The sequence below is a fragment of the Rhipicephalus microplus genome, chromosome 3, assembly GCF_043290135.1.
Source record: "Rhipicephalus microplus isolate Deutch F79 chromosome 3, USDA_Rmic, whole genome shotgun sequence".
NCBI classification, from domain to species: domain Eukaryota; kingdom Metazoa; phylum Arthropoda; class Arachnida; order Ixodida; family Ixodidae; genus Rhipicephalus; species Rhipicephalus microplus.
Window position 1 is genome coordinate 10,646,473 of NC_134702.1, and position 24,990 is coordinate 10,671,462.

The 24,990-nt window shown below is 46.3% G+C and overlaps 2 protein-coding genes across 5 annotated transcripts in view; one reads left to right on the plus strand and one right to left on the minus strand.

The window, feature by feature from the left end:
* Positions 1-24,990, plus strand: part of LOC119182544 (carboxypeptidase D) — a 155,467-nt gene that overhangs the window by 99,367 nt on the left and 31,110 nt on the right. For all 4 annotated transcript variants that reach the window (XM_075888871.1, XM_075888872.1, XM_037433404.2 and 1 more), the window contains 2 exons: positions 22,099-22,341; positions 24,149-24,246. In XM_075888871.1, coding sequence (XP_075744986.1) covers positions 22,116-22,341; positions 24,149-24,246 — 324 coding nt within the window. In that variant the 5' untranslated portion in view covers positions 22,099-22,115. The remainder of the gene's footprint in view (positions 1-22,098; positions 22,342-24,148; positions 24,247-24,990) is intronic.
* LOC142803589 (uncharacterized) lies at positions 6,189-7,954 on the minus strand. The gene has a single exon (XM_075888873.1). The coding sequence runs from the start codon at positions 7,686-7,688 to the stop codon at positions 6,336-6,338; it is 1,353 nt and encodes a 450-aa protein (XP_075744988.1). The 5' UTR covers positions 7,689-7,954; the 3' UTR covers positions 6,189-6,335.

A 24,990-nucleotide genomic window follows, 5' to 3' on the forward strand; every position in this document is an offset into this window, starting at 1 on the left:
CGTACAATGCGTTCGCACTGAGGCCGAGATGGTTATATTGGAATGTTCGTAGTAATTTACAGCTGTTAGAATATGAATGATCGGAATTTGCCACGTCAGTGTAAATTACGTCACGGTGCCCACCAAAATTTTTAACGTGTTCTCTCGCTCTAGCCGTGCGCCTTGCGCCACGATAGAGTAGACTCATGTTCTTCCGTGGTTGCATAGGCAAGCTGTCGCGGGTGAATTGAAGAAGTATTCACCTCTCTTGAATAGCGACGCTGTCGGCACGACTCTGACTTCTTGGAACGCTCGGCGATGAAGCGACGTGGGTCCGGGGAATCGCAGAACTTCAGTGTAAACGGCACCCAGATAAAGATTACACGAAAAGGTGGTAAAGCCGTCAGGCGAGAGAAATGTCGCTACATGGGGCACACACAGAGTGGATGACTTACGATTCCGAGGTTCGTGGGCCTAATGCTCTATCGCAAAGATTTTATGAGACTCTTCTCGTGCATTACGTTTGAATGAGCGAGTGCCGTTACGAGCACACAGAATAACCGTTATTATATAAAAAAAAAGATTACAACTGTGCGATGGCAGCACGGAATCACTCCATTTGACGTCACGAAGTCCGACTGAGAAACACTGCAAGCTGTGAGGAAGCTGACGTAAAGGAAACAGTCACTAGGCGTTCGGCTGGCTGATGAGCTCAAATGATGGTGGCGAGTTATCATATCTACATGCGATGACGTGGTTTGTAGAGAGCTGAACTGCACCAAGAGGCATTGAGCAAAAAAAAAAAACAAACAAAAAAACACGACTCTTGTGAGAGGGAAGGAGCTTCAACGCGGGGATTACAGTGAGCGTGTACGGTTGACACTGCTGTACTTTCCTCAGCGAAAGTCTGCAAGCGTGCGTAGCTCGCAGGGAGGCTCGCGCTCTTTTTTTTTTCCACGTTTAGAGGCGGCCTCGTTGAACCGCAAATCTCTCGGGGCGTCTCGCTCGCCTGCGATCGCAGCCACGATACGAGCGTTTCCCGCATAGCACGGAATTTCGCAGCGGAGCTGCACTCCCCGGCACAGGCGTCGCGGCCACAACGTCGTGGAAAAAGAAATGCACGAGCCGGCATCGTCAGCGGAGAGGCGCGAGACGAGAAGGAAAGGATGTGAACGCCATCCATGGGTGCATCTGCGGGGAGGTCGTTTGGGAAGCCGCAGCGCCAGTAGCTTCCTCGCAGTGCGGTTCCGCGAAGCTCGGCTCGGGAAGCTATGCCGGAAAAGTCGACGGCCGGCTGGCGCGGCGGAACGAAACGCGGCGATCGCTTTTTAATGCCGCGAACTGTGTCGCTCGGGGATTGTGCCGGGTGCGAGCTGTGAGCACGATTCGACAGCGCATCCCGGCTGCCGACGGCCGTCGTGCACGTGCGTAGCCGATGGCGAGAACAGACAGACAGACAAAGAACTTTATTGACAGACAAAGAACTTTATTACCTGAACACATCACCTGAACCTTGAGTATACAAGCAGCACACAACGCATAGATTGGACGCGTCGGGTGCTTTACCAAATGACTCTATACGGTCAATGGTCCTAAAGGTTACGGACAGCCAAATTTCCGGAGGCAATCAAGCTGGGAAACTTGTCTCGTTCGGAAGCACGATTAGACATCACCGTTGCAAGATATTAGTTCAAGAGATAGAGAGTGAGAGAGAGGAAAAAAAAAGAGTCCGACCAAAGGCCGGGTTGCCAGCATGAAAACCTATGGTTTCCTATCCTGCATAAAGAAAAGGAATTCAAGAGGACACGAAGGATGCGGCTGAAACGGTTATAAGCCGAAATGCGCTGGTTTGTTCTGAGCTTCTAATATCGGCATAACCAAGTACTGGTTGCACCTGTGCACTGGCAGAAATTGATTGCTGTGCGATGAGTCTCGCACGAAGATCTACGTGTACGGTGCTAACGGCTCTGTTCACGATAACTATAACGCTACGAGCGACTGCATCACATTACACGTTGTTTATAGGCGCTGAACGCGCACGCGCTGATTATGTGCAGTCTTTGTCCGCTCTGCTTCCCGTTCCGTTTCACACGATGGTATCCTGCACGTGTTTCTGGCTACTCAGACGCACTAGACGGTGTACGATGCCGAGTTCGTCGGCATAATTGCTCTTCGTATTTCTCGACAACACCGACGGCAGACTGGTGCCTCCGGCATCCGTGCCCCTTTCCTCGCGACGCGGCCTTCGTGAGAGCGTGATAAGATTGTCCTGGCTTTCAAACGCAACCTGGGAGGTGGCCTTTCTCGCTTTCCAACCTTCCCATTGGCCCCGATCTTGTGGAAACCCCGAATCGCCGTCTGAGATTGTTACCGATCAGGAATAGGTCACGGGTTTCACCCATCAACTGCATTTCGGCGCCGAGTCCAATTTCCCGAGTGTCCACGCAAAGAACGCAAGTGGGCTGGCCTGAATTCGGCCGGCTGCACCCAAGGCGCTCTCTCCTGTGGGCGCGTGGGTGTGTGGCTTCGATTGTCGTCGACCATCTCATTCACATTAATGCGAGCAGCACGTATTACCTCTCGACTGCGTGCCAAGAGACAGGATGTCTGCTTGGTAACGGGCGCAAACCGGATCTGCGAAGAGCCCCCCCCCCCCTTTTTTTTGTATTTCTTAAATATCTGTTTTTGTCAGTTGCCGAGGCACCTTCGCTATCATATCGAGTGTTTTCACGATCGCCATGGCGCGTGCCGTGTTTCGCGAATTTTCTTCGCTTATGCGAACCACATTGTGAACGCGGGCCAAGATACCCGAGTGTTCTTGCGGACGTTTTCTGGCTTACGTATCGCCATCTCTTGTATTACGTTTAGGAATCGTGTACGGCTTTGACCGAATGTTTAGGATAAGAGAGCTGAGCTGATAGGTAGGCAATGTTGAGAGAGTGAGTGTGCAAGTGAGGGAGAAGTCATGACAAAAACATAAAAAAAACTCACTCACAATTAGCTGATTCACGCGACCAGCAGTTCTTGTCTTTCTGTTGTCTAGATTTGGTGTGCGTGTTCGCACGCCCAATCTATAAACGGTAATTTGGCTAAACGTTTCTTCATTTCGGTATATGCGATAATCTTTGTTGACGTGCACTTAGTATATCTATACATAAAATGTTCTAAATAAAGAGTAGGCAACGGCAAAATGTGTGGGGTAAAAGAAGATCTAGGCTTTAGTTGAATTTATACATTGATTGCAAGTAGTCTATCAGTGTGGCTGCCCCGGCGAAACTGAAGACCGAGAAGATGTGACCGTCTCCCTAATTTTTATGCGAGCTACCAGTTAAATATGCGCGAAATTTAATACTAGACAAAGTTGAAGCTAAGAGAAAGTGAAGTCTTCTGTGCGTTTAGATAGTAAGCTGGTGGCGACCGTGTTAGCTTATGTACTTTGGATTAAATCGACCTGGTTCATATACTCATTTATTTATTTATTTATTTATTTATTTAAATACTCTCAATGCCATTTGCGGCGTTACAGAGAGGAGTGGTTACAAGTTAGAGATGGCAGTCTTGAATGATGCATGATCAGGGTTGCTGGCGATGGAGGCAGGAAGGTGGTTCCATTCGGATGAAGTCTTCGGCACGTAGGAGTGGAAGTATATGTTGGTATGGCAGAGTGGCACATGGACTTTGAAGTTATGGTCGATGCGAGATGAAACGTAAGAAGGTGACGAGAACAATGTGCCCTTTATTTCAGGATTCATAAAAAAAATTTTGTGAAAGAGACAGAGTCGGGCCTGTTTCCTCCTGTTAGAAAGGGTAGGAAGGTCTAGGGAATTTTTAATTGATGAGATGCTAGCGGTACGGGAGTAATTAGCGACAATGAAGCGAGCTGAGCGATTTTGGATGGCTTCCAGTGCATTAACAAGTGAACAAGAATGAGGATCCCAGATTGATGAGGCGTATTCGAGTTTAGATCTGACTAGTGTTTTATAAAGAAGAAGTTTTAATGAAACAGGTGCTAATGAAAAGTTACGGCGCAAGAAGCCGAGAGTGCGGTTAGCATTGTTAATCACATAACTGACATGATTATTCCATGTTAAATTGTTATCTATGTGAACACCAAGATATTTGTAAGTATTGACAGACGACAACAGAAAATTAGAAATTGAATAAACAGGGCTAGTGCAGTCAGTACTTCCTCGAGAGATCCTCATTATTTTGCACTTGCCAATATTTAGTTTCATTGACCAGAGTGAGCACCAAGATGTAATGTTGTCAAGATCAGATTGAAGTAGTGATGAATCATGAGAGTTAGTTATTATGCGGTAGATGACACAATCGTCGGCAAATAGCCTGATTGTTGATGTAATGCTGGATGGAAGGTCATTAATATAAATTAGAAAGAGTAAGGGTCCAAGGACAGAACCTTGCGGCACACCAGAGATTACTGAACAATTGCGTGAGTCATGATCGTTAGCTGTTACATGTTGGGTTCTGTTAGATAAGAAGCATTCGATCCATCGTAATGTGTTTGAGTCAATATTTAGCATGCTTAGTTTTAGTAGGAGTAAACGGTGAGAAACGGTGTCAAAAGCTTTTTGAAAATCAAGGAAAATGCAATCGATAATGGAGCCAGTGTCAGAAGCTGAAAATAAGTCGTTGGTGAAGAGAAGTAGTTGGGTTTCACATGAGTAGTGTTTCCTAAAACCATGCTGACTGTTGTGAAAGAAGTTATTTTCTTCGAGAAATATAATTAAGTTAGAATAGATTATGTGTTCGAGAAGCTTACATGGAATACTAGTCAAAGTGATGGGCCTGTAGTTAGAAGGATTAGATGAGTCACCTGGTTTAGGCACAGGAACCACCTTCCCCGCCTTCCAGTCACTGGGCAATGAGGCATTTTGTAATGACTGTGAAAAGAGCTGTGAAAAAATGACTGAACAATAAGTGGCAGTTTGTTTGAGAAATTGGGGAGCGATTCCATCTATGCCAGGTGCCGAGGCTTTCATTTTTAATATGAGGTGAAATAGCCCCAATTGATCAATGATGATTGGTTCCATTCGGGGATATCCAGGATCGGCTTGAATTGGTAAATGATTGGAGTTGTCAACGGAAAATGATTTTTTAAATACGTCTTGCAAAGCCTCGCAGCACCTGTCACTTGCAATCGCCAAACCAAGTTCGTCACAAAGATCAATGTTCTTATTTTTTGGACCATTTACTAGACACCAAAACTTACGAGGGTTAGACTGTAGAAGAGAGGGAAGGGTATCGCTGAAGAAACTATGTTTAGCAACTGCATAAGCTTTTTTGTATTCTAATGTTGCGTTGTGATAAGCCGCCCATCTCTCCGTGGTGTCAGATGATGAAGCGCTGCGGTAAAGTCGTTTTTTTTTATTACGTAAGCGAAGAAGTGCTGATGTGAACCACGGAGAGCGGAACGCCGTTCGAACAGTTCGTAAAGGAACATAACAATCTATAAGTGAATTAAACTTATTTTTGAACGATACCCAGTTCTCCTCTACAGTGTTATCAGCGGCACATGCAATGTATTTTTCAGTGAAAACTTCCAACTCAGTACATATAGATGCATAATCAGCTTTCGCATAATCTTTTATAACTTTAGTTGCGTGCATAGGACGCTGTGGTTGCATTGCGCAGGTGAAGTGTACAATGCGATGATCACTAAGCCCGGGTAGGTAGTGAATCGATGAAATGACCGAAGGATTAGTTGTGAAAACCAAATCAAGTATATTTGAAGAAAATGCTGTGATGCGCGTGGGTTCATGGATTACTTGGGTTAAATTAAAATCATTGCATATGTTTAAAAAGCAATTACCTTCCGCTGAAAGACAGCTAGCCGTTCCATCCCCACTGCCCCAAGTAACTTCTGGGAAATTAAAATCGCCCATGACAAATATATGAGAATTTGGGTACCTGACAGAAACTGCGTGCAAACAGTCATGGAAGTTTTCGCAAAAGTCTGAGGGGCAGCGAGGCGGTCGGTAGCAAACGCACAAAATCACGTCCTGATACGCAAATCGAACGCACGCGCATACGATTTCTAGTGGCGAACTTATGGGAACAATATGAGAGGAAAGTCTATCTGATATCGCGATAAGAACACCGCCCCCTGTTCTTGTTATACGATCTGATCTGTAAAAATTGTAGGTGTTTTTGCAGTGTAAAACCTCAGTGTTGCGAATTTTACTTGACAACCAAGTTTCTGTTAACACTACTATGTCCGCAGAACAGTCATCAATTATAGAAGATAACTCGTCACGTTTACTTAGCACACTTCTAATATTTGTAAACAAGACTGAAACTGGTTCAAGTGTTGCGGCACGTTTAGTAGGTTGGGATTGCTAGGAAGAGGGAAGAACACTGCTAGGAATATTGGTACTTGAAGGGGAAAGTGAAGAAGTAAATTCACGGGTAAGTTCACAAACGCTGTCGGTTTGACTGCAGTAAACGAAGCATTTTTTGTTAATGAATAACTTGTTGTAACGCACTGCAAACTGTTGACCAGTCAACTTTCCGTACTCGTACAATTTTTTACGCGTGTTCCTAGTTTCTTTGCAAAAATCTTCACTTAAGCTGACACCGATACCTTTTAATTTGGCCTTATTTGCCATAATGCTTTCCTTAACCTTAAAATTAGAAAGCTTTACAATTACAGGACGGCACTTCTTATTTGCGTATGAACCAAGCCTATGCGCACGTGAAATGGCATCGGTCGGCAGTTGGAGACCTAGAGTGGACATAATCTCGCGAACCTTATCTTCGGACTGCGACCATGTTTCGGCTGCAGCATCAGGTATTCCGAAGAATAGAAGGTTTTCTCGCCGTGACCTATCCTCGAAATCATCTAGGCGTGAACGTAATTCAGCGTTCGCCCCACGAACAGTATCACTTATAGTTTGCTGCAGGTTACTTGGAGGCATTTTGTCGAAGGAATTTACACGAGCTTCTACAGCAACCAATCTTGAGTTAATATCTGACACAGTTTGCTCCAAAATCGCCTGGCTGGACTTCAATTCATCAAGAACTGTTTTTAATTCTTTATGGCGTGCGTCAACGTGCGCATTAATTGCCTTCACGACTTCAGCCAGCTCATCAGGAAGACTAGAAGAATTATTGGGACCTGGATTGGATTCGACGTCACCACTCAAAAGCAATAGTTTCACAACATGAACACATTCGCAAATACATAAAAAAAGTACACTTGGGCATGGTAGAAGCAGCAGACACAGGTTGTTTGACTTTTTAGAGTGGCATGAGTGAAATTTACCAACCTGGAGTAGAAGAAAAAACGGGTTCTTAGTCGACTGCATAGCTGCTGCTCGACCATGCCCACTGAAGTCGCGCGGGGGATGACGGCTGCTTATAAACTTGTGGCTGGGTGATGACGATGCTGATGAGCATTCGGAGATTATCGGAGTGACAACAGGCAGGCTTGTTGTGCTATCAAACACGGGGCACTGCCAAGCATGATTCCAAGCCGAAGAAGAAGACTGCAGAAGCGTTGGCGGTCCGCCCTGAACAACATGCACCCGTGACGCAAGGCACCACGAAGAGAACCTCGCCGTGTCGCTCCAGTTGGAAGCGCCCTTCGAAGGTAGGTGAAAGCCGTCCGTTAGAGCTTCTTTGCAGGGGGCGGAAGCCAGCATCGTCAGCAACTGGAGTAGAAGAAAAAACGGGTTCTTAGTCGACTGCATAGCTGCTGCTCGACCATGCCCACTGAAGTCGCGCGGGGGATGACGGCTGCTTATAAACTTGTGGCTGGGTGATGACGATGCTGATGAGCATTCGGAGATTATCGGAGTGACAACAGGCAGGCTTGTTGTGCTATCAAACACGGGGCACTGCCAAGCATGATTCCAAGCCGAAGAAGAAGACTGCAGAAGCGTTGGCGGTCCGCCCTGAACAACATGCACCCGTGACGCAAGGCACCACGAAGAGAACCTCGCCGTGTCGCTCCAGTTGGAAGTATCTATCTATCTCATTGCCTCGCAAGGTCTTGTCAGTGACGCGTTGATTACCACATAATGTTAACGGTGTAAGCAGTGCCAGCAGCCCAGTTTTCCGAGCGGAGCTCGTATTTCCTCATGTGCGTCGTTGGCGTTGTGACTGCGAAAAAAGAACCGGGGAGTCCGGGAGGGCGAAGAAATGCGGAACCTCGAAGGCGCGCCACCTGTCACACGTGTATTAAAGACGATTGTCTTTACTGGGGACCTTCGACGCAAAAAGTTTGATCTGTCTGTCTGTCTGTCTGTCTGTCTGTCTGTCTATCTATCTATCTATCTATCTATCTATCTATCTATCTATCTATCTATCTATCTATCTATCTATCTATCTATCTATCTATCTATCTATCTGTCTGTCTGTCTGTCTGTCTGTCTGTCTGTCTGTCTGTCTGTCTGTCTGTCTGTCTGTCTGTCTGTCTGTCTGTCTGTCTGTCTGTCTATCTATCTATCTATCTATCTATCTATCTATCTATCTATCTATCTATCTATCTATCTATCTATCTATCTATCTATCTATCTATCTATCTATCTATCTATCTATCTATCTATCTATCTATCTATCTATCTATCTATCTATCTATCTATCTATCTGTCTGTCTGTCTGTCTGTCTGTCTGTCTGTCTGTCTGTCTGTCTGTCTGTCTGTCTGTCTGTCTGTCTGTCTGTCTGTCTATCTATCTATCTATCTATCTATCTATCTATCTATCTATCTATCTATCTATCTATCTATCTATCTATCTATCTATCTATCTATCTATCTATCTATCTATCTATCTATCTATCTATCTATCTATCTATCTATCTATCTATCTATCTATCTGTGCCTGTCTATCTATCTATCTATCTATCTATCTATCTATCTATCTATCTATCTATCTATCTATCTATCTATCTATCTATCTATCTATCTATCTGTCTGTCTGTCTGTCTGTCTGTCTGTCTGTCTGTCTGTCTGTCTGTCTGTCTGTCTGTCTGTCTGTCTGTCTGTCTGTCTGTCTGTCTGTCTATCTATCTATCTATCTATCTATCTATCTATCTATCTATCTATCTATCTATCTATCTATCTATCTATCTATCTATCTGTCTGTCTGTCTGTCTGTCTGTCTGTCTGTCTGTCTGTCTGTCTGTCTGTCTGTCTGTCTGTCTGTCTGTCTGTCTGTCTGTCTGTCTGTCTGTCTGTCTGTCTGTCTGTCTGTCTGTCTGTCTGTGTGTGTGTCTGTGTGTCTGTCTGTGTGTGTGTCTGTGTGTCTGTGTGTCTGTGTGTGTGTCTGTGTGTGTGTCTGTGTGTGTGTCTGTCTGTCTGTGTGTGTGTCTGTCTGTCTGTGTGTCTGTGTGTGTGTCTGTGTGTGTGTCTGTGTGTCTGTCTGTCTGTCTGTCTGTCTGTCTGTCTGTCTGTCTGTGTGTGTGTCTGTCTGTCTGTCTGTGTGTGTGTCTGTCTGTCTGTGTGTCTGTCTGTCTGTCTGTCTGTCTGTCTGTCTGTCTGTCTGTGTGTCTGTCTGTCTGTCTGTCTGTCTGTAAATTTGTCGGTTTGTCCACCGTTACCGCGAACCAGGTACTCTAAACAGCACCAGCCGATACCCCGAACGGCCGACCCCATCCGCAGCGCCCACCAATGTTGCTCAAGAATCAACGTTCATACGTGTGCGATTGTCAATTAAAAAGCAATTACGCAGATCTGACGCACCATAAGAACACGCAGATATTCTACATGTTCGTCTTTTACTAGAAAAAGCATATGCATAAGTAATTACAAGGACCGTAGCGCTTATCACGCTGCGCTGAAAGAGCAACGCTTGCACGAAGACGCGAGTGCTTCCAACGCTTTGCTAAGACGAGATGGTGGTGGCCCCTACCCGTCGCCTTGCGTTCTACACCTTATCACCTCTGAGACGGGCGCGCACGCCCGTCTTAGTGCCACGCGCTTTGTTTTCCAAATAAAACTGCCAGATGACGCTCATGTCTCACGTGTGACGAGACTTGATGCGCTCGTTCGCCTCCGCTGCACGCTCGAGGCACTCTAACGAGCGCCCCAGGAATACCATTCACCATTTTTCTTGCGCAGAACATCGAATAAATGTTTTGTTCATTCTCTCCACACGCAAGACTATCGTCTTTCGACGACATTTGCAGATTACATGCAGATACGGCGCTAACTTTTTTTTTTTGTATAGGTGCTGTTCTGCAAAGTGATTGATTCTCTCTCTATCGTGAGCTCGTGGAAAGAAAGAAAGAAAGAAAGAAAGAAAGAAAGAAAGAAAGAAAGAAAGAAAGAAAGAAAGAAAGAAAGAAAGAAAGAAAGAAAGAAAGAAAGAAAGAAAGAGCAATGCGTCACGCATGCATACGCCAGGCTTCGTTTTCCCCTTTTTCCGAATAGAGCAAGGGGTTCCCAATTTTTCGTTGGCAGCCATGTATGAGAAGGTTGTCCCCACTACTGAATCACTTTAGTGGATATCGTAATCAAGCGAATGCAGCTGATCCAAAGGAAGCGCTATAAAATGAAGAAAAGTAATTAACGCCCCGTTAATCAACTAGGACATCTGGCGCCAACCTCTCCGCAGCCTCAAACCGGCTGGACAGGCGACCGTTCTCAGAATCAAGCCAGTATAATTGGACCATGGCCGTCAATGACACTGGAAGCAATGAAGGCGTTGCTGTGCTCAAGTCCGCAGGCACTACCACCATTGGTAGATACTATAAGCACTTCTGAGTGTACGTGCAAATGATTGTGCTCTCACTCTCCCCTCCACTTGTTTTGATGGCCATTTGTTTTTTTCGTCTTCAGGGTAGCAAACCAGACGTTGTTCTGGGTAACCTGGCTGCCTCTTTTTTCGATTCTTTCTATGCGTATAAAACAGTGCACTCCGAGAAACAATGCCCTCCGTGAGTGACTCCGGCAACGGGACAGCACGTTGCGGAGCTTATCGCGGAGGCCGCGGTCAATAGAGAGAGAAACTTGAAGCAAGAGTGGGAAGTCTGGGAGATTAATCAGATTAGTCAGGTTTGCTGCCGTCTACTCTACTGTTACAGTACTCGGATGCTGAACCGAGGTTCGTGGTTTCTATCCTGTCGGCGCCGGTTACATTTTTGTGTAAACGGAATAGTATAACTCCGTGAACAGATGTCATGTCACTGCACGTTAAAGAACGCGAGATGATCGAAATTTCCAGAGCCCTTCTCTACGGCGTGCCTCATAAGTTATGGTCTTATTGTCGTTTTGGCGTGCAAAACACCAAATATTATACGCGGTTTGCTACCCTACACTACCCAGTAAGAGAATGGGATTAAAAATAGTATGAAGTCTTGGTTTGGAAGACCTTTATTAGGCCCGAGGAACCGGCAGCCGACAGCGGAGATGCACGAACCAAGATGATGATGATACGTGACAACGATGAGGATGCATAAGCAATACATGATAATGATGATAATGTACAGATGAAGAGGATTGGTATACTAAATGCCCACACTGATTCCCCCCACGTGAGAGCGGCCAGCCTGGCCGCGGCAAGTCAAGGGGACAAAGAACGTCGCATGAAGGGCTTCATACGGGAGACATGGACGACTTCAGTAGTTCGATAACGGCGATCTGCTGGGGCTACAAGTGGCGTCACGCGATAATTTACTGGTGAAGTTTCTTCAAGAACTGTGTACGGCCCGATAAATCGTGGCTGGAACTTGTCGCACAAACCAGGTGTGCGAATAGGTGTCAAAAGGAGCACTTTGTCTCCAGGTTGAAAGGATACAGCACGATGTGATTCATCATAAACCAGCTTTCTGTCTTGCTGTCGGGCTTCAGTGTTTATACGAGCACGTTGGAATGAATGTCAAAAGAGTTTGCATGCTTTTGCAACAAATCAAGCAGCTGCTGCTTCTGTGAGTCTGTCAAGTCCTTGTTGATGGCTGCTGTAAAGGCCGAGTAAGCAGTATGATCTCCAAGATGGCTTTTAGGGGAGGCAGGGGTAAGAGGCACGACGCACACAGGCTCCAGATCGGCAACGCAGGCGACAGTAGTGCCCCGCGGCAGTAAAAATTTATCTGGTGTGGTGTTCGTAGCAGCGAGGACAGCTGATCCATCGTTGAAGCGAACCACACCTGATGCGAGAGCTATGCCTTTATTAAGGCAACGGGGCGATGGAGTGACCAAAATGTCACCAGAGTCGACGTCGTTGGACAAAACAGTGACTAATTGATGTTCATTTGGGGGTAACTCGATGTCTACAGCAGCGATGAGTCGAAGTGGCCTGTAGGTTTCGTCACTAAGCAAGTGGTCTGTGTCAGTAAGATGGACGACACGTTGTGCACAACAAATGGCCGCGGAAGCAGATGAAAGAAAGTCCCAGCCTAAAATGAGTTCGTGGGAGCACGGGGATAGCACAGCGAATTGTATATAATGAAGAATGTCGTCGATTAGCACACGGGCAGTACAGAGAGCGGAAGGGCGAATCATTGTTCCCTGGGCTGTAACCAGTGTTGGTCCATCATAAGGCGTCGTGACTTTTCGAAGACGGGTACACAAATCAGCACGAATAATAGAAAACCCAGCCCCAGTGTCCACCAAAGCATCAACGTCCACTCCCTCAACTGAGACTGCAATCATATTGTAAGGGCGCGCTGGAGGAATTGGAGTACTGTGTTGGAATGCAGTTTGTCTTCCAAAAACTGCATCGCTTAGTTTTCCGGACGCCGATCAGAAGCGAGGGAAGCAGGCTGAAGAGGAGAAGAGGAGCGATGGAGGGCGATGGTGAACGGCGTCTGGTTGATCGATGACTACTGCGCAGTTCACTGGATGCTGGCGGAGATGGAGACCGACGCGGCGGTGACGAATAACGACGGCCCTGGTACAAGGCTCCTGCGGTATAGTCTCGTTCGCGTATGTCGTACCCTCGGCGCTCATCTTGCTGGCGCTTGCGGCAAAAGCGTGAAATGTGACCACGATAGCCACAATAATAGCACGTAGGGCGAGTCGATCGATAAGAAGGGTAGTAGCTTGTGTTAGATGCACCGGGAGAGAGAGCAGTGAGAGGGACAGATGATGGCTCAGGCGGTGGTGATGGAAAGCTCGTGGGAAAGCTTCTGGGAGGTGCGGCAGCAACCGACGCGTACGTTGGTGGCGGCGGTGTCGAGCTGACGGTGCCTGATGGTGCGGCGACGGCATGCGAGAACGATGGGAGAGTACGAGCGACAGTGGGCTGCAGGTGGGCCATGTGGGTCATGGACGTGAGCTCCTCCCTGATGACATCCCGCAATGACGTTGAAGAAGACTGCATGGGACACACTGAAGGTAGTGTGAATCTCATTGATTCTAACTCTTCGCGTATAATCACCCTTATTGTGTCTCGCAGGTTTGGATCTGCCGTAATACGGGCCGCGTCACTGTCCGGTTGTAGGCGCATAGACTCGAGTTCTTCGAGGCGCTGACAGGTTGTCGCAACGTCAGCAACAGTAGCTGGATTCTGTATTGCAAGGGCATTGAATGCGACGGGTGCAATCCCCTTAAGAAGCTGGCGTACCTTGTCTGACTCTGTCATTGGGGTTTCAACCCGGCGGCAAAGTGAAAGGACATCCTCGATGTAGGATGTATACGACTCGCCGATGTGCTGTTTCCGAGCCGCGAGAGCTTTCTTTGCGAGAGCCGAACGAACAGTCGGTGTGCCAAAGACATGTCGAAGCTGATCTTTGAAGGCGGACCAGTCGGGGATGTCGATGTAGTGGTTGAGGAACCACGTCTTCACGACACCCGTGAGGTAGAATGACACGTAAGCGAGTTTGTAGGTGTTATCCCACCGGTTAGCAGCGCCGACACGTTCGAAATCGTCCAGCCATTCCTCCACATCTTCCCCGCGCATACCGGCGAAGGGATGGGGCTCACGCTGGGGGCTGTTAATGACGTGAAAAGGCGCGGCACGCGGCGGCGGAGTGAGAACGGTTGCAGCACCGACCTCTTCTTGGTGCGACATATTTCCGGACACCTGGCCCAAGCGGCGACCTGAACGTAGCTCCAGGGGGTAGAGTGGTCGAGAGGATGACGAGGGATCTAACAGCACCTCCACCACGTATGACGTCTTGGTTTGGAAGACCTTTATTAGGCCCGAGGAACCGGCAGCCGACAGCGGAGATGCACGAACCAAGATGATGATGATACGTGACAACGATGAGGATGCATAAGCAATACATGATAATGATGATAATGTACAGATGAAGAGGTATACTAAATGCCCACAATAGAAAGAAGAAAATTGCAGCACTGCGTGTACGTACGCGGGAATACAATCGACTACTCAGGCACGGCATTCCTCCAACATAAATAATTCGATGAGGAAATCGTGACCTTCGTTTCTCAACTACGAAAAGAATGCCGTGGTCATGCCGTGTTGGCTACTGAAGACCTAAAAGCACTCGATTAGGTTAATCTAACAGTCACAGACCAGCTGAGACTGGCCAAGTGGTCGGCTTGTTCAAAATCAAGCGTATAGTGTCTATAAGAGACCAAAGCATCCCAACAAGTTCGTGGACTTTCTCAGGCAATTCGAGGGACACCTATGCATTTTTTTTACTTAGACTGCGTCACATTAGTCCTTTGTAGTAGCTGTGGGTTTCGCTGTGACTCTGACTGTGGCCCTGGCTGTAGCTTTGGCCATGCGGGCTACGATAATGTATCTATGTGCTTCGGTACGTTTTTGTCGGTGAAGCAGCCTTAAGACGACACCGTTGTACCCATTTTGTTTCTTGCACACTTCTAAATACATAATCGTCCGCACCGGCCTTCAGTGTAAAAGCGAGACAGTTTAATGGAAGGCAGACAAATTTGCTTTAGCTAGTGCTCTCAGCCTGTTGCGCTGCACTCGGGAAAAGGAGAAAAAAAAAAAAAGAAGCGATGAAAGGTGATGATGGGGAGAGAAAGAAGTCATGCGTATATAAAATGACTACGTAACATAGAGGCTTCGCTAGAGTCTGGTGTCCAGTCCTGTACTATTCAGAAAACCTGCATAAGCCCTGATAGCAGTTGTTGACGTCGCACATTGCTGAAAAGATACCTCTGTCAGTTGAACGTTATTAGTAACGTTGCCTCACTTAGCGTTGCCAGATTGATTCCTACCAGCGTTGAAGTGTGTGCATTTAGTTGCGACACGTAAAGTGCGCAGTCACAAAATAGACGTGCTGTTGTTTCATAGACCTTTGCAGCGTGCTCGGAGAATAAGGTGTGCATATTACAATGCAATGGATCCCTGAATACTGGACTGGCAGGCAACGAGCTCGCTGATGCTGAAGCAAGAGCCGCTGTTTACAACGCCGTCATTGACGTGAAAGTGCCATACTCGTGAAGTGACGAGAAATCTTTAATGAGATCACTCTGAGAAAGTAGAACAGCTTATTGGTTGGTCTCAACGAGACCATCGATACAGACGTCTACGAGAAACAGGTCCTAAAAAAAACTTTTCACCACCCTACTAGAATTAATTAGGGTGGTCTGTTGGGTAAGTGGTCTCATATCCTTGGTGTGAATACCAGCTGCACCAAAAGAAAGCAGGAACAATTGAGGCAAAAAAAAAAGAAACAGGACAGGAATGATGCAGCGTCCTTCCTGTCCTTGCCTCTTTTTCTTGTCTTGGTTGTTTCTGCTTTCTTTTAGTGCTGCTGGTATTCACACCAAGACCGACTAGGATAAAAAGAGGGAACGCCACTTTGCTGAACCGGATTCATATGGACCTTACATTTCAGTCGCCGTTAGTTACCTGCTAGACAGCTGAACGTAATTCAGCTATCGATCTAGCTCCACCCTTAATCACACAGTTATAGTTTGCGTGCGTTTTCTTCATATTCTTGCTTCGAGCGCCACTGCCTCGTGCCATTTCGTGCTACGCAGCGCATTACATGAGCTACCAATTCAGCAAAACCGATTGTCTTCGATGGAACGTTATTGCCTGGTTCACCTTGCGCGCTTCGCATCTGCCAATGCGCGTCCGATAACAGGAAGGAGCGTCCGGTTGCGGCATCCGCATTCACTTCGTGCGCACACACTGAGGGGTACACAAAGAAGCACGTGCCCTCCCGTTATTCCCGGATACAGCGCGGCTATAGCAGGCGCGGGGCTTTCCCGACGCCGTCCGGGGCCGGGCAGGCCCCTCGCACGCCTCTTGCAATGTTGACGCGAGGCTCTTATCCTGACATGTGTTGTCCAAGTAAACGCCATCCTGCTCCGCCCCGCTTCTGCCTCCGCTAAACCAGTGTGTGAGGCCTGACACGAAGCAACTCAATCAGACGAGTGCGCACGCACCGTATATGTATACAGTCAGCACAGGCATCGAGAGACAGCGCTTACAGCAGGGTTTCGCTCACTTCCCGTTGATTTGAGGCGTGCCTGTTTATTAAGGGTGCTGTTGCGTCAAGTGGAAGGAATAGAGCGGTCAGATTTGTTGGCATATGAATGACAGCTCGGGAAATGTCCCAGAGGACACGGCAAAATAAAAGCTCAACTCATGCATTCGCCGAAAATGAGTCGAAGTCGAAAGCCGGCTGCATTTTTGATAGAGGCGAAAATACTGTAAGCCTGTGTGGTCAGATTTGGGTAAGCGTTAAAGAACCCCAGGTGGTCGGAATTTCCGGAGCCCTCCACTACGGCGTCTCTCATAAACATGTGTTTTTTGGACGTTAAGCACCACATATCACCACATTCACCACATTCAATCAGTCGAAGTCGAAAGCCGCCTTCTCAGTCGACGTGCTGGTTTTCCACCTCTTTCTGCACGTAATGTGATTTCGCACTGCCTCCGGGACCAGGCGCATTGGCAGTCTTCTGAAATTCACCTAATTTTGCATTGCATCCGTGATTTGCCGACTTTTTCACGCGGTAGCGTTACAGAGCTCGTTTCGCAGAAGTTCCGGCATCGCCTTCGATGGTTGCGAGCGAAAAATCACCATCTTTGCGCGACTGAAAAATCGAGAAAGATGCAAATAAAATAATTAGTAAGAAATTCTGGGTCTGAGTGGGGATCGAACCCGTGGCAAGTGGATGTTCTACAACAAAGCCACGCCTCTGTTTGTGAATTCAGTGAAAATGACTTCTGCTTAGAAATGCAGTGAAAGTAACTTTCATGCTCTACAAGAACACACGCGTCCTGTATAAATACTTCACAATACAACATGAAATATTGCCGTAATAATGCATGGGACAAGCGTACAATGACATCAGACGTCAGAACATGGGAGTATTATAATAACTTCATGGTGTGAAGCCAGTCACCAGCTACAAAAGGCGCACACGTTACTGCACCCTTAAGGCCACGTAGTGGGTGCACAGCAAGTTCGAAAAGATTTCATGCACTAAGTGTTTGAAGTACATATAGAAACAGAATATCGCTATCACGCTGAACTCTTAAAGGCGACGCTGGGTCCCCCAATTTTTTTCTTTTTTCAAGCGACGATGTCGCGTTATTATGACGTTTTAATGTCACCTCACGTTATGTGATGTTACAGTGACGTCATGATGGCCTCATGGCGACGTCAAAGATGTGGACGATCTGCAATGTCGCGTCGTAATATGGAGACGTCATCACGTGATGTTGGTTATCTTGCACCACTCGCGTTCGTGCTGGCGCCAACAGTCGTCAGTTTTCACGTTTGATCAGGCACTATGGCTTTGGCCTTAATAGTGAAAGGTAAAACTTCGGTTCCCATTTATACATTCCAGCGCGTGTGCAGAACTTAATGGCTACCTACCATCCTTCCTGCCTCTCGGCGCTCTTGTTTTCTTCGACGAGGACCAAAGTCCGCCGACGTTTCAGTGTGAACTGGTGTTCGTACTTCAGCGTATATAGTGTGAAAAAGGCAGTGCATAAACGACAACATTGCGTGAGATTATGCGGTGCCGTAAAATCCCAATAAAGAGGTCTATTTATGCTTCATTTGATATTCAGCTGACCACTTCACAGTCACTTCGTTTTATATAAATTCAATTGTGTGCATATTTTAAACTTTTTTTATTGTGTTATTGTGACGCCGCGTTGAATAATGTTTTGTCACAGCAGCCACACAATTTCTGTCCAACACAGGAATAATACTTGAATATATATATATATATATATATATATATATATATATATATATATATATATATATATATATATATATATATATATATATATATATATATATATATATATATATATATATACATACATATTTCAATTCATGTAATCAAACCTATTGAATGTAATTGAACGGAGTAGGGTGGCATTGACGCCTTCTTAACATTGTATCTGCTAAATAAGTGTTTTTACCGTGTACTTGATATTGCTAGGTCAGGTGACAATGGTCGTTCGTTCTGTTCAGTAAGTTATTTCAGAGTCAATACTTGTTGAACTCAGACAGATCTTGACCTGGCTACATTTTGCACTCAGTCTTTTTCCGAGAGCGTATGTTTTATTTGTTTTGATCCCGATTTTCCACAGTATAGTGACGGACATTCTACAATTGATAGAGAACAAACGCTCGCAGTTTCGTATTCTGGCATCGCTGAGCATTGGGTGGCTAACCGCACTGAAACTTGGTAGCTTTCCACGTCTGTATACATTTGACGCCCTGACGTACCACACACGGTGCGATCAAAATGCTCAATCATTTGCAGTTTGCCTTGAACTTGGATTGCTTATATTACTGCGGCTCAAAGAAGGAAAGGGGCACTACTGCATTATTCTAACAGCTCACGAACTTCTTTTACACTTAATAAAAATGATTATTATGTCTCTCATTTATGCTTTAAAAGTTCTTCCTCTAACATTATAGCGTCGAGAGCGCCATCATTCACGTGGGTTTTCTGTAAAACTGCCGTGACAGCAATTTTTTTCTCTCTGTTTAGCAGTGGCGAGTGAGTTCAGAAGTAGTGAGTAAAAACATCGCGTGAATTTTCCTCTAAAACTCGTCTCCCATGAAACCGCATCTGTACAAGCTTGACGTTCGTCATCGGGTATATGAATGGCCATTCAATTCATCTTCAACATTTTTCGACTCACTCACTTGTCTCGGAGTATTTGCATTCTCTATTGAACGTTGTGACTCCGCAAGCGACAAGAGCTTCTGCACTTGTGCGACACGATTTCCGCCGGAGCAGGTACGGATCTTGGGTACGTTTTTTCCTCCTAACGTCGTCCTTCGCGCAGGTTTCGTTAAGTCTGTTACGCGTGCGCATGTCAGGAGCCGAGACTCATTCTTCCCACGTTCTTTTTTCTTTGGTTTTGCTCGCATTTGATCCCTTGGCGATAGACCATGGCCGTCTCGTTTCGCAGCCTCAGGTGTACGCGTTATTGCAAAAACAAAACAAGGGCACCTGTTTTAAATGTCTCATCTTTGCACGAAACCTCTTAGGTTGGCTAGTTGATTCACGAACATTGTGGCAGAACAGCGCGGAAAAAGGAATGAGGAGCACACAGGACGCTACGCTACCAACTGGGCTCCTTATTAGAAAGGTTTTATTCCGTTTTGTACAGATGATTTTCTTTTTTCGCCGTTTCGTTTCTCGTGTTTACAATGGCATGAAAGCTACTTTTGCGTGCATCTCGTAAACCCTTATCGAAATTGACAGCTTTGCCGGCTGGCTGAGTTACTCGATAGCGTCTGTCATTTTCGCTTTTTCGTTTTTCATGTTCGCCTGCCTATATATTCTCACCCTTCCACCAATAAACCAGTTTATAGCCAGCGCTGTGGCCTGTGTGCTCATCGTCCCGTATTTAGAGGTGTTCTGCCAGAACGATCATATTTCGCTTGACTCTCTATAAATAGGTGATACTTCAGGCTTTTTAATTACGGAGGTTAAACGTCAGGTTCGTCAGCTCATTCTGGACAGTGAAAGAGTGATCCTCGTCTGATTTCTTCAACCTGTGTGGAGTGTCCATATTGGTATTTAATAGCGCAGGCATCTTTACTGATTTATTTATTTCTAGCCGATTCCGGTAGCTGACAGCCTAAAATCTAGGAGGAGACCAGCTGTTCTACGTTTTCGGAACGTAACATGGCCGAGGGAATGCATCTGGGTTGTGTACTCACATCTGTATACACTTGCAGGGTGGCGTGTTCTAACCGATATTCATTCAATTTGCCGGGATACAAGCGTCGTACCTTTATTTCCAATAACTTTTTTTTCAGCTTGCACAAAATTTGATTTTACAAATTGTTTGTATTGTACTTAGACGTTTGTAGGTTGACCCATTTCATCTAAAACTGAAATCCGAAGCTGGGAGTTCGACCTACAATTTAAACAGAAACTAGTGTCTCCTGTTACGTCGGGACAACTGAGAAATTGGGGACGCTGTGGTATGATTACATAATCAAACTTGCGGTTCGGCTTTTACTGTAAGATATACCGTACTTTCTCGCGCATAACACTCAATCTCTGCAACGGTTTGCGCAAAATTTTCTAAACAAGGATCCCCGCATATTGCCGCTAAGCTAGCTTTTCTGCATATCTATGAATCACTGACGTGAAGCCACCTTTGCGCATCAGAATTTGGGGTTTGTGGCTCTACCAATTCATGGGCACTCTCATATATATATATATATATATGTACTCATGAACACCACCATTTACCGCTCGCGGTACGCTGATCCTAAAGTTTTCAGTGTGTTCTTTATGACCCGCGAGATGCCACGAACGACACGCTGCAAAGCCGCCCGAGGGGCGGCTCACTCGCGCCTGTACCACCAATATATACATTTAGCCCTAAAGGGCGTGGTTGCCCGCTTTTATCTAGTGAAGGGGTTGGTTTATGCATACAAGAGTTGCGAAATGGGCTTGTTGGTGAGTCATGAGGAATCGATTGTAGCGCTCACTTGACACGAGAAGGAAGACGACACGCGCAGCTCTGCTGTTTAGCAACAACAATGTTTATTTTTCAAGACTCACATCACCCTAATTATATTCTTACCTCAACAGCGAACGAAGATGTTTAATTTTTTTTTCGTGTTTGTACTGTAGGGCCATTCGAGAATGTCTTAAAGGAACTGATCTCTAATGTAACAGGGGTCACTTTTCGTTAGTAGACATTCATTCAATGGTTGTATCAATGTCGCACATGCTATCAACAGCAAAAGCTTGCGGGACGCGAAATGCTCGATAAAGCTGAATTTCCGCTTTGTCTGGGAATGTAAATTTGAAATTGATGTTCCATACTGCACTGGGCAGTCTGAACTATACAGTCACCAGCTAGATTACAAGCATTAATCTCTGGCATAACAGAAATGCGCATTTGTTGTGGATCCAACGTCGCGCAAACTTTTGCTTTTGATAGTATACATGTGCCAGAGAATGTCCTTACGCGTCTATTTGGCAACGATTTTGATACATAGGCAGCAATTTCAGTTTTCGGTATAATTAAAGCGGTGTTCGTCTTCTCGAGCTCCACTCCACTTTCACAGATGACTCTGAAAAAAAAATAAAAGAAGAAAATTATAGCATCTAGGCTGTAGCGGGGCTGATACTGTCGAAACCAACGATAATAGAAACAGTGGAGCTGGTGGCCCTCACTTCATTCTTTCCCTCTCCCTCATCCTCAAGTCTCTCCTCCTCACCCTTACTTTCCTTTCCCACCCTTTGCTTTAGCGTAATATGCTATATGCTTTCCTCTTCCTTCCTCACTCTCTGCTTTTTCTCTCTTTCTCATATGTTTGTCGTCCTTCCCTCGCTTTCTAAATATATTTTTTTTTCTGGTTCTCTCGCGCATAGCAACACAATCGTATGGTTCCAATAAATGCTTGTTCTGCTACCGTGCCTAGACAGCTGAGAGGTCACGACGCTCTCATTTGGACGCTGGACACTTCGGTTCGAATCCTGGGTTCGAGTACAGGTGTTAGTTTCCTCCAGGTCCGCATCCGATTCCATCACATTCCGAGAATATTGGTTTGAGTTCACATTCCGTTCTAAATAAAAAAAATGTGAGTTGGTTGCGGTTTTCGTTTTGGGTTTGGTTCAGCGCATTTCATTAACTAGTTCTTTTTTCCTTCTAGTTTTCAGAGTGTACTTTTATGGTTATTGGTATTTTATAATTTCGTACGCTATCTTGGCTACAAAATATTTCTCCGATCATTGAGCGCAGCGCCCTTTGATTTTTGCCCAGGAGGAGGCTGCGTTGCGATGAAGCCCCGGAGCATATGTGCGTCGGCGCTGGCGCTGGCGCTGCTGCTGCTCTACCTGTGCGCGGTGCGCCAAGTGCGCGGACAGTCCGGCACGCCGACGGGGAAGAAGCGCTCCGAGGAGTACACCTACTTCAACCACGAGGAAATGACCAACTTCCTCAAGAAGGTCTCCACGAACTATCCAGACTTCACGCGCCTCTACAGTGCTGGAAAGTCCGTACAAGGTGCATAATAACCATTCGTTAACAAAGGGTAATTGGCATACATCGCCATGGTGTTAATAGGATATGCCAAGGATAAGACTTGATGACTTCACCGGGGCCACTCGCATCTGGTGAAAGAACCGCGAATTTCGATTCAGACATCCGCGGCGAATAGTTAAGAAAAATGACGCGAAGTTGAAGGACGTGTATTATATGCCCTGCCCTGGTAACTGTCAAGCGTAAACAAACAAAAATTATCACATGTGTCAAGCAGTAGTATTTACATAACTGGAATTAGATTCAATTGCCTTGTTCATCAGTCCTTTTTTAGTATTCATAAATTCATTCATAAGTGCCAATTTTCTTACATCAGCAAGTGTGAAAAGAAACAGGACAAATCTAGTTTTATGCTCACTCTTTAGGTCCACTTCTATACAGCACTAGTAGTTTACCTTATGCTAAATTTCGATGCTCTACAGAGAGCAAATCTTAAAAAAAATACATTTGTAAAAGAATGAAATTGCGAACACAATTTGAAACTAATTTAACTCCCAAAAAAGCAACCTGCATGAGTCTTTAGATTAACTTGAACATGTCATGGCCACAGCTTTCGTTACCGCTGCTGCTTGGCCGAACCTTTGAACTCACTTTGAAAGTCGCATCCCACCTTATAAAGTGAACACCTTACAAGTCTCATGCAAACGCGACCTTATCAAAACGACGACGTGAGCATGATCTCGAGCAAGAGCTGCCAGTTCACTTCGTGGCAGTGGCGTTCGTGGGAGTGAAAAGATTTTTAGAAATGACGAAGCTTGCACTGACTCGTACAAGGCTTGGGGCAGCTGATTCTGAAGTTTAATATGGTTGCTTGCAGGTCGTGCTAGGTTTATGATGATGATAGTGTTTTGTACACATTGTACGCATGAAAGCTTTTATGGCCAGCCTAAACAGCGTCGTTGTTGAAACATCTGCGTGATGAAAGGAAACAATAAAAAGCGCGAATATAATCCGGCTTTGGCATTGCCCGACTGCTCCAACTTTGCGCCCACTTCCTGTGTCGCGCGGCTGAAAAAAGTTTAAAAAAGCGAAGCAGGGTTCTTGTAGTGTGAAGTGTGCATGGAAAAATAGCCACGTGGATGGCTTTCGCCTTCGCGTCGTCTCAGCGGCTTCCATAACGGATCCCATAAATGTTTGTCGGTGCCAAGTAGCTTATGGAGGAGCTCAATCCGGTGTGCGGCGTGACCAGCCTTACTGCGCATGCGGCAACTCTCACCCTCTCCTCGCGTGAGCAGAGAGTGAGAGTTGGCGCATGCGCCGTGTGGGAGCGGGCAGTTGCCGAGGGCCCTCTCCTCGAGTGAGCGCGAGGAAGCGGGGCGGGGGAGATGGCAGATCGGTGCCTCCGCTTCGTTTCTCCTCTCCCGTTTATCTCTCTGCGACAGCTGTGCACTCGTATATAACGCTGCACGAGCTCGCACCTTTGCAATCTCCTACCCACGCTGGGTGTTCGCTTTGCTACACGGACACACGGTAATACACACAAATGGGAGGGTGGGGGGGGGCATAAGCGGTGCACATTTCGCAACTTCACAAACAAATGAAACACACTCGAAAACATACAAATGGAGACACAAGTGAACGCCAGTGCTGTTTCGCATCCCCACGTGGTACCCTTTAGTGGGAGATAGTTTAATCTTTTTTTCGCTGCTACGGCTTGATTGAGTACTATTACTCAACGAGCCCAGAAACTAGTTATCCCTGCGAAGAGAAAATGATAGCTGGATAGTTTTTGTTGGCTCGACGCTTATAGCTTTTCGTTTTGCGGTTCCAGGTCGTGACCTGTGGGTTCTGTTGGTAACGAAGGATCCACAGGAGGAGACGCTGCTCAAGCCCAACGTCAAGTACGTTGCCAACATGCACGGCAACGAGGTGACTCCACTTGTGCACTCGCTTTCGTTAAGACTTTAAGGCAGTGGGCCACCACGCTTTCCCGTTTCGGCATGCGTAGACTAACACTTGCCTGTGGGCTTTACCCGTTTGCACAACCCTCAGTGACGTGGGCTCGGTGCCAAAACACGAGACGACGAGAAAAATAGTCACGTTGGAGCACCAACTTAGGGGGGACGCCAGCTCTGAGATATCACGTCAGAGTAATCAGTACAATCGCATGCTGGTTCCTTTGCTAATCCTGCACAGAAACACAATGACGTTCCGGCGACGACATTATGACGCTGAAGCAGATTAAACAACGCTTAATTATACTGTCTTGAGGTCGTATAAGTCGTCATGTTAGAGCCGTCACATGCAAGCTATATCGATACTCGGCTGCAACCTATCGAGAAATGGCGGCTCATCCCACAACCATTGCTATCTCTCCCACAAAGAATGTGCATAAATGCCCCGACCAGTAGTCATTGCCTATTTTTGTGACGTCTAACACTTCTCGGGCGTTAGAAATCGCTAACTTCTGGATTCAGACTGACGCTTGCGTCGCTGGGTTTCGGTCGGAAACTTGAACGTCCTGAACTCTCGAATTGCACCATGTAGGGATATTCCGCCATTCGTAAGCTCCGACGGGGCTGAAAGGCCTGATTGGCTAAAAATACTATGCCCTTACGAAATTCGACATGACGACGGAATTCGACAGTGTCCAGAATGGCATTCTCGTTCGGG

Excerpts from the sequence above, each read along its gene's own strand:
- LOC142803589 (XM_075888873.1), bottom strand. The coding sequence starts at position 7,688 with ATGCAGTCGACTAAGAACCCGTTTTTTCTTCTACTCCAGTTGCTGACG.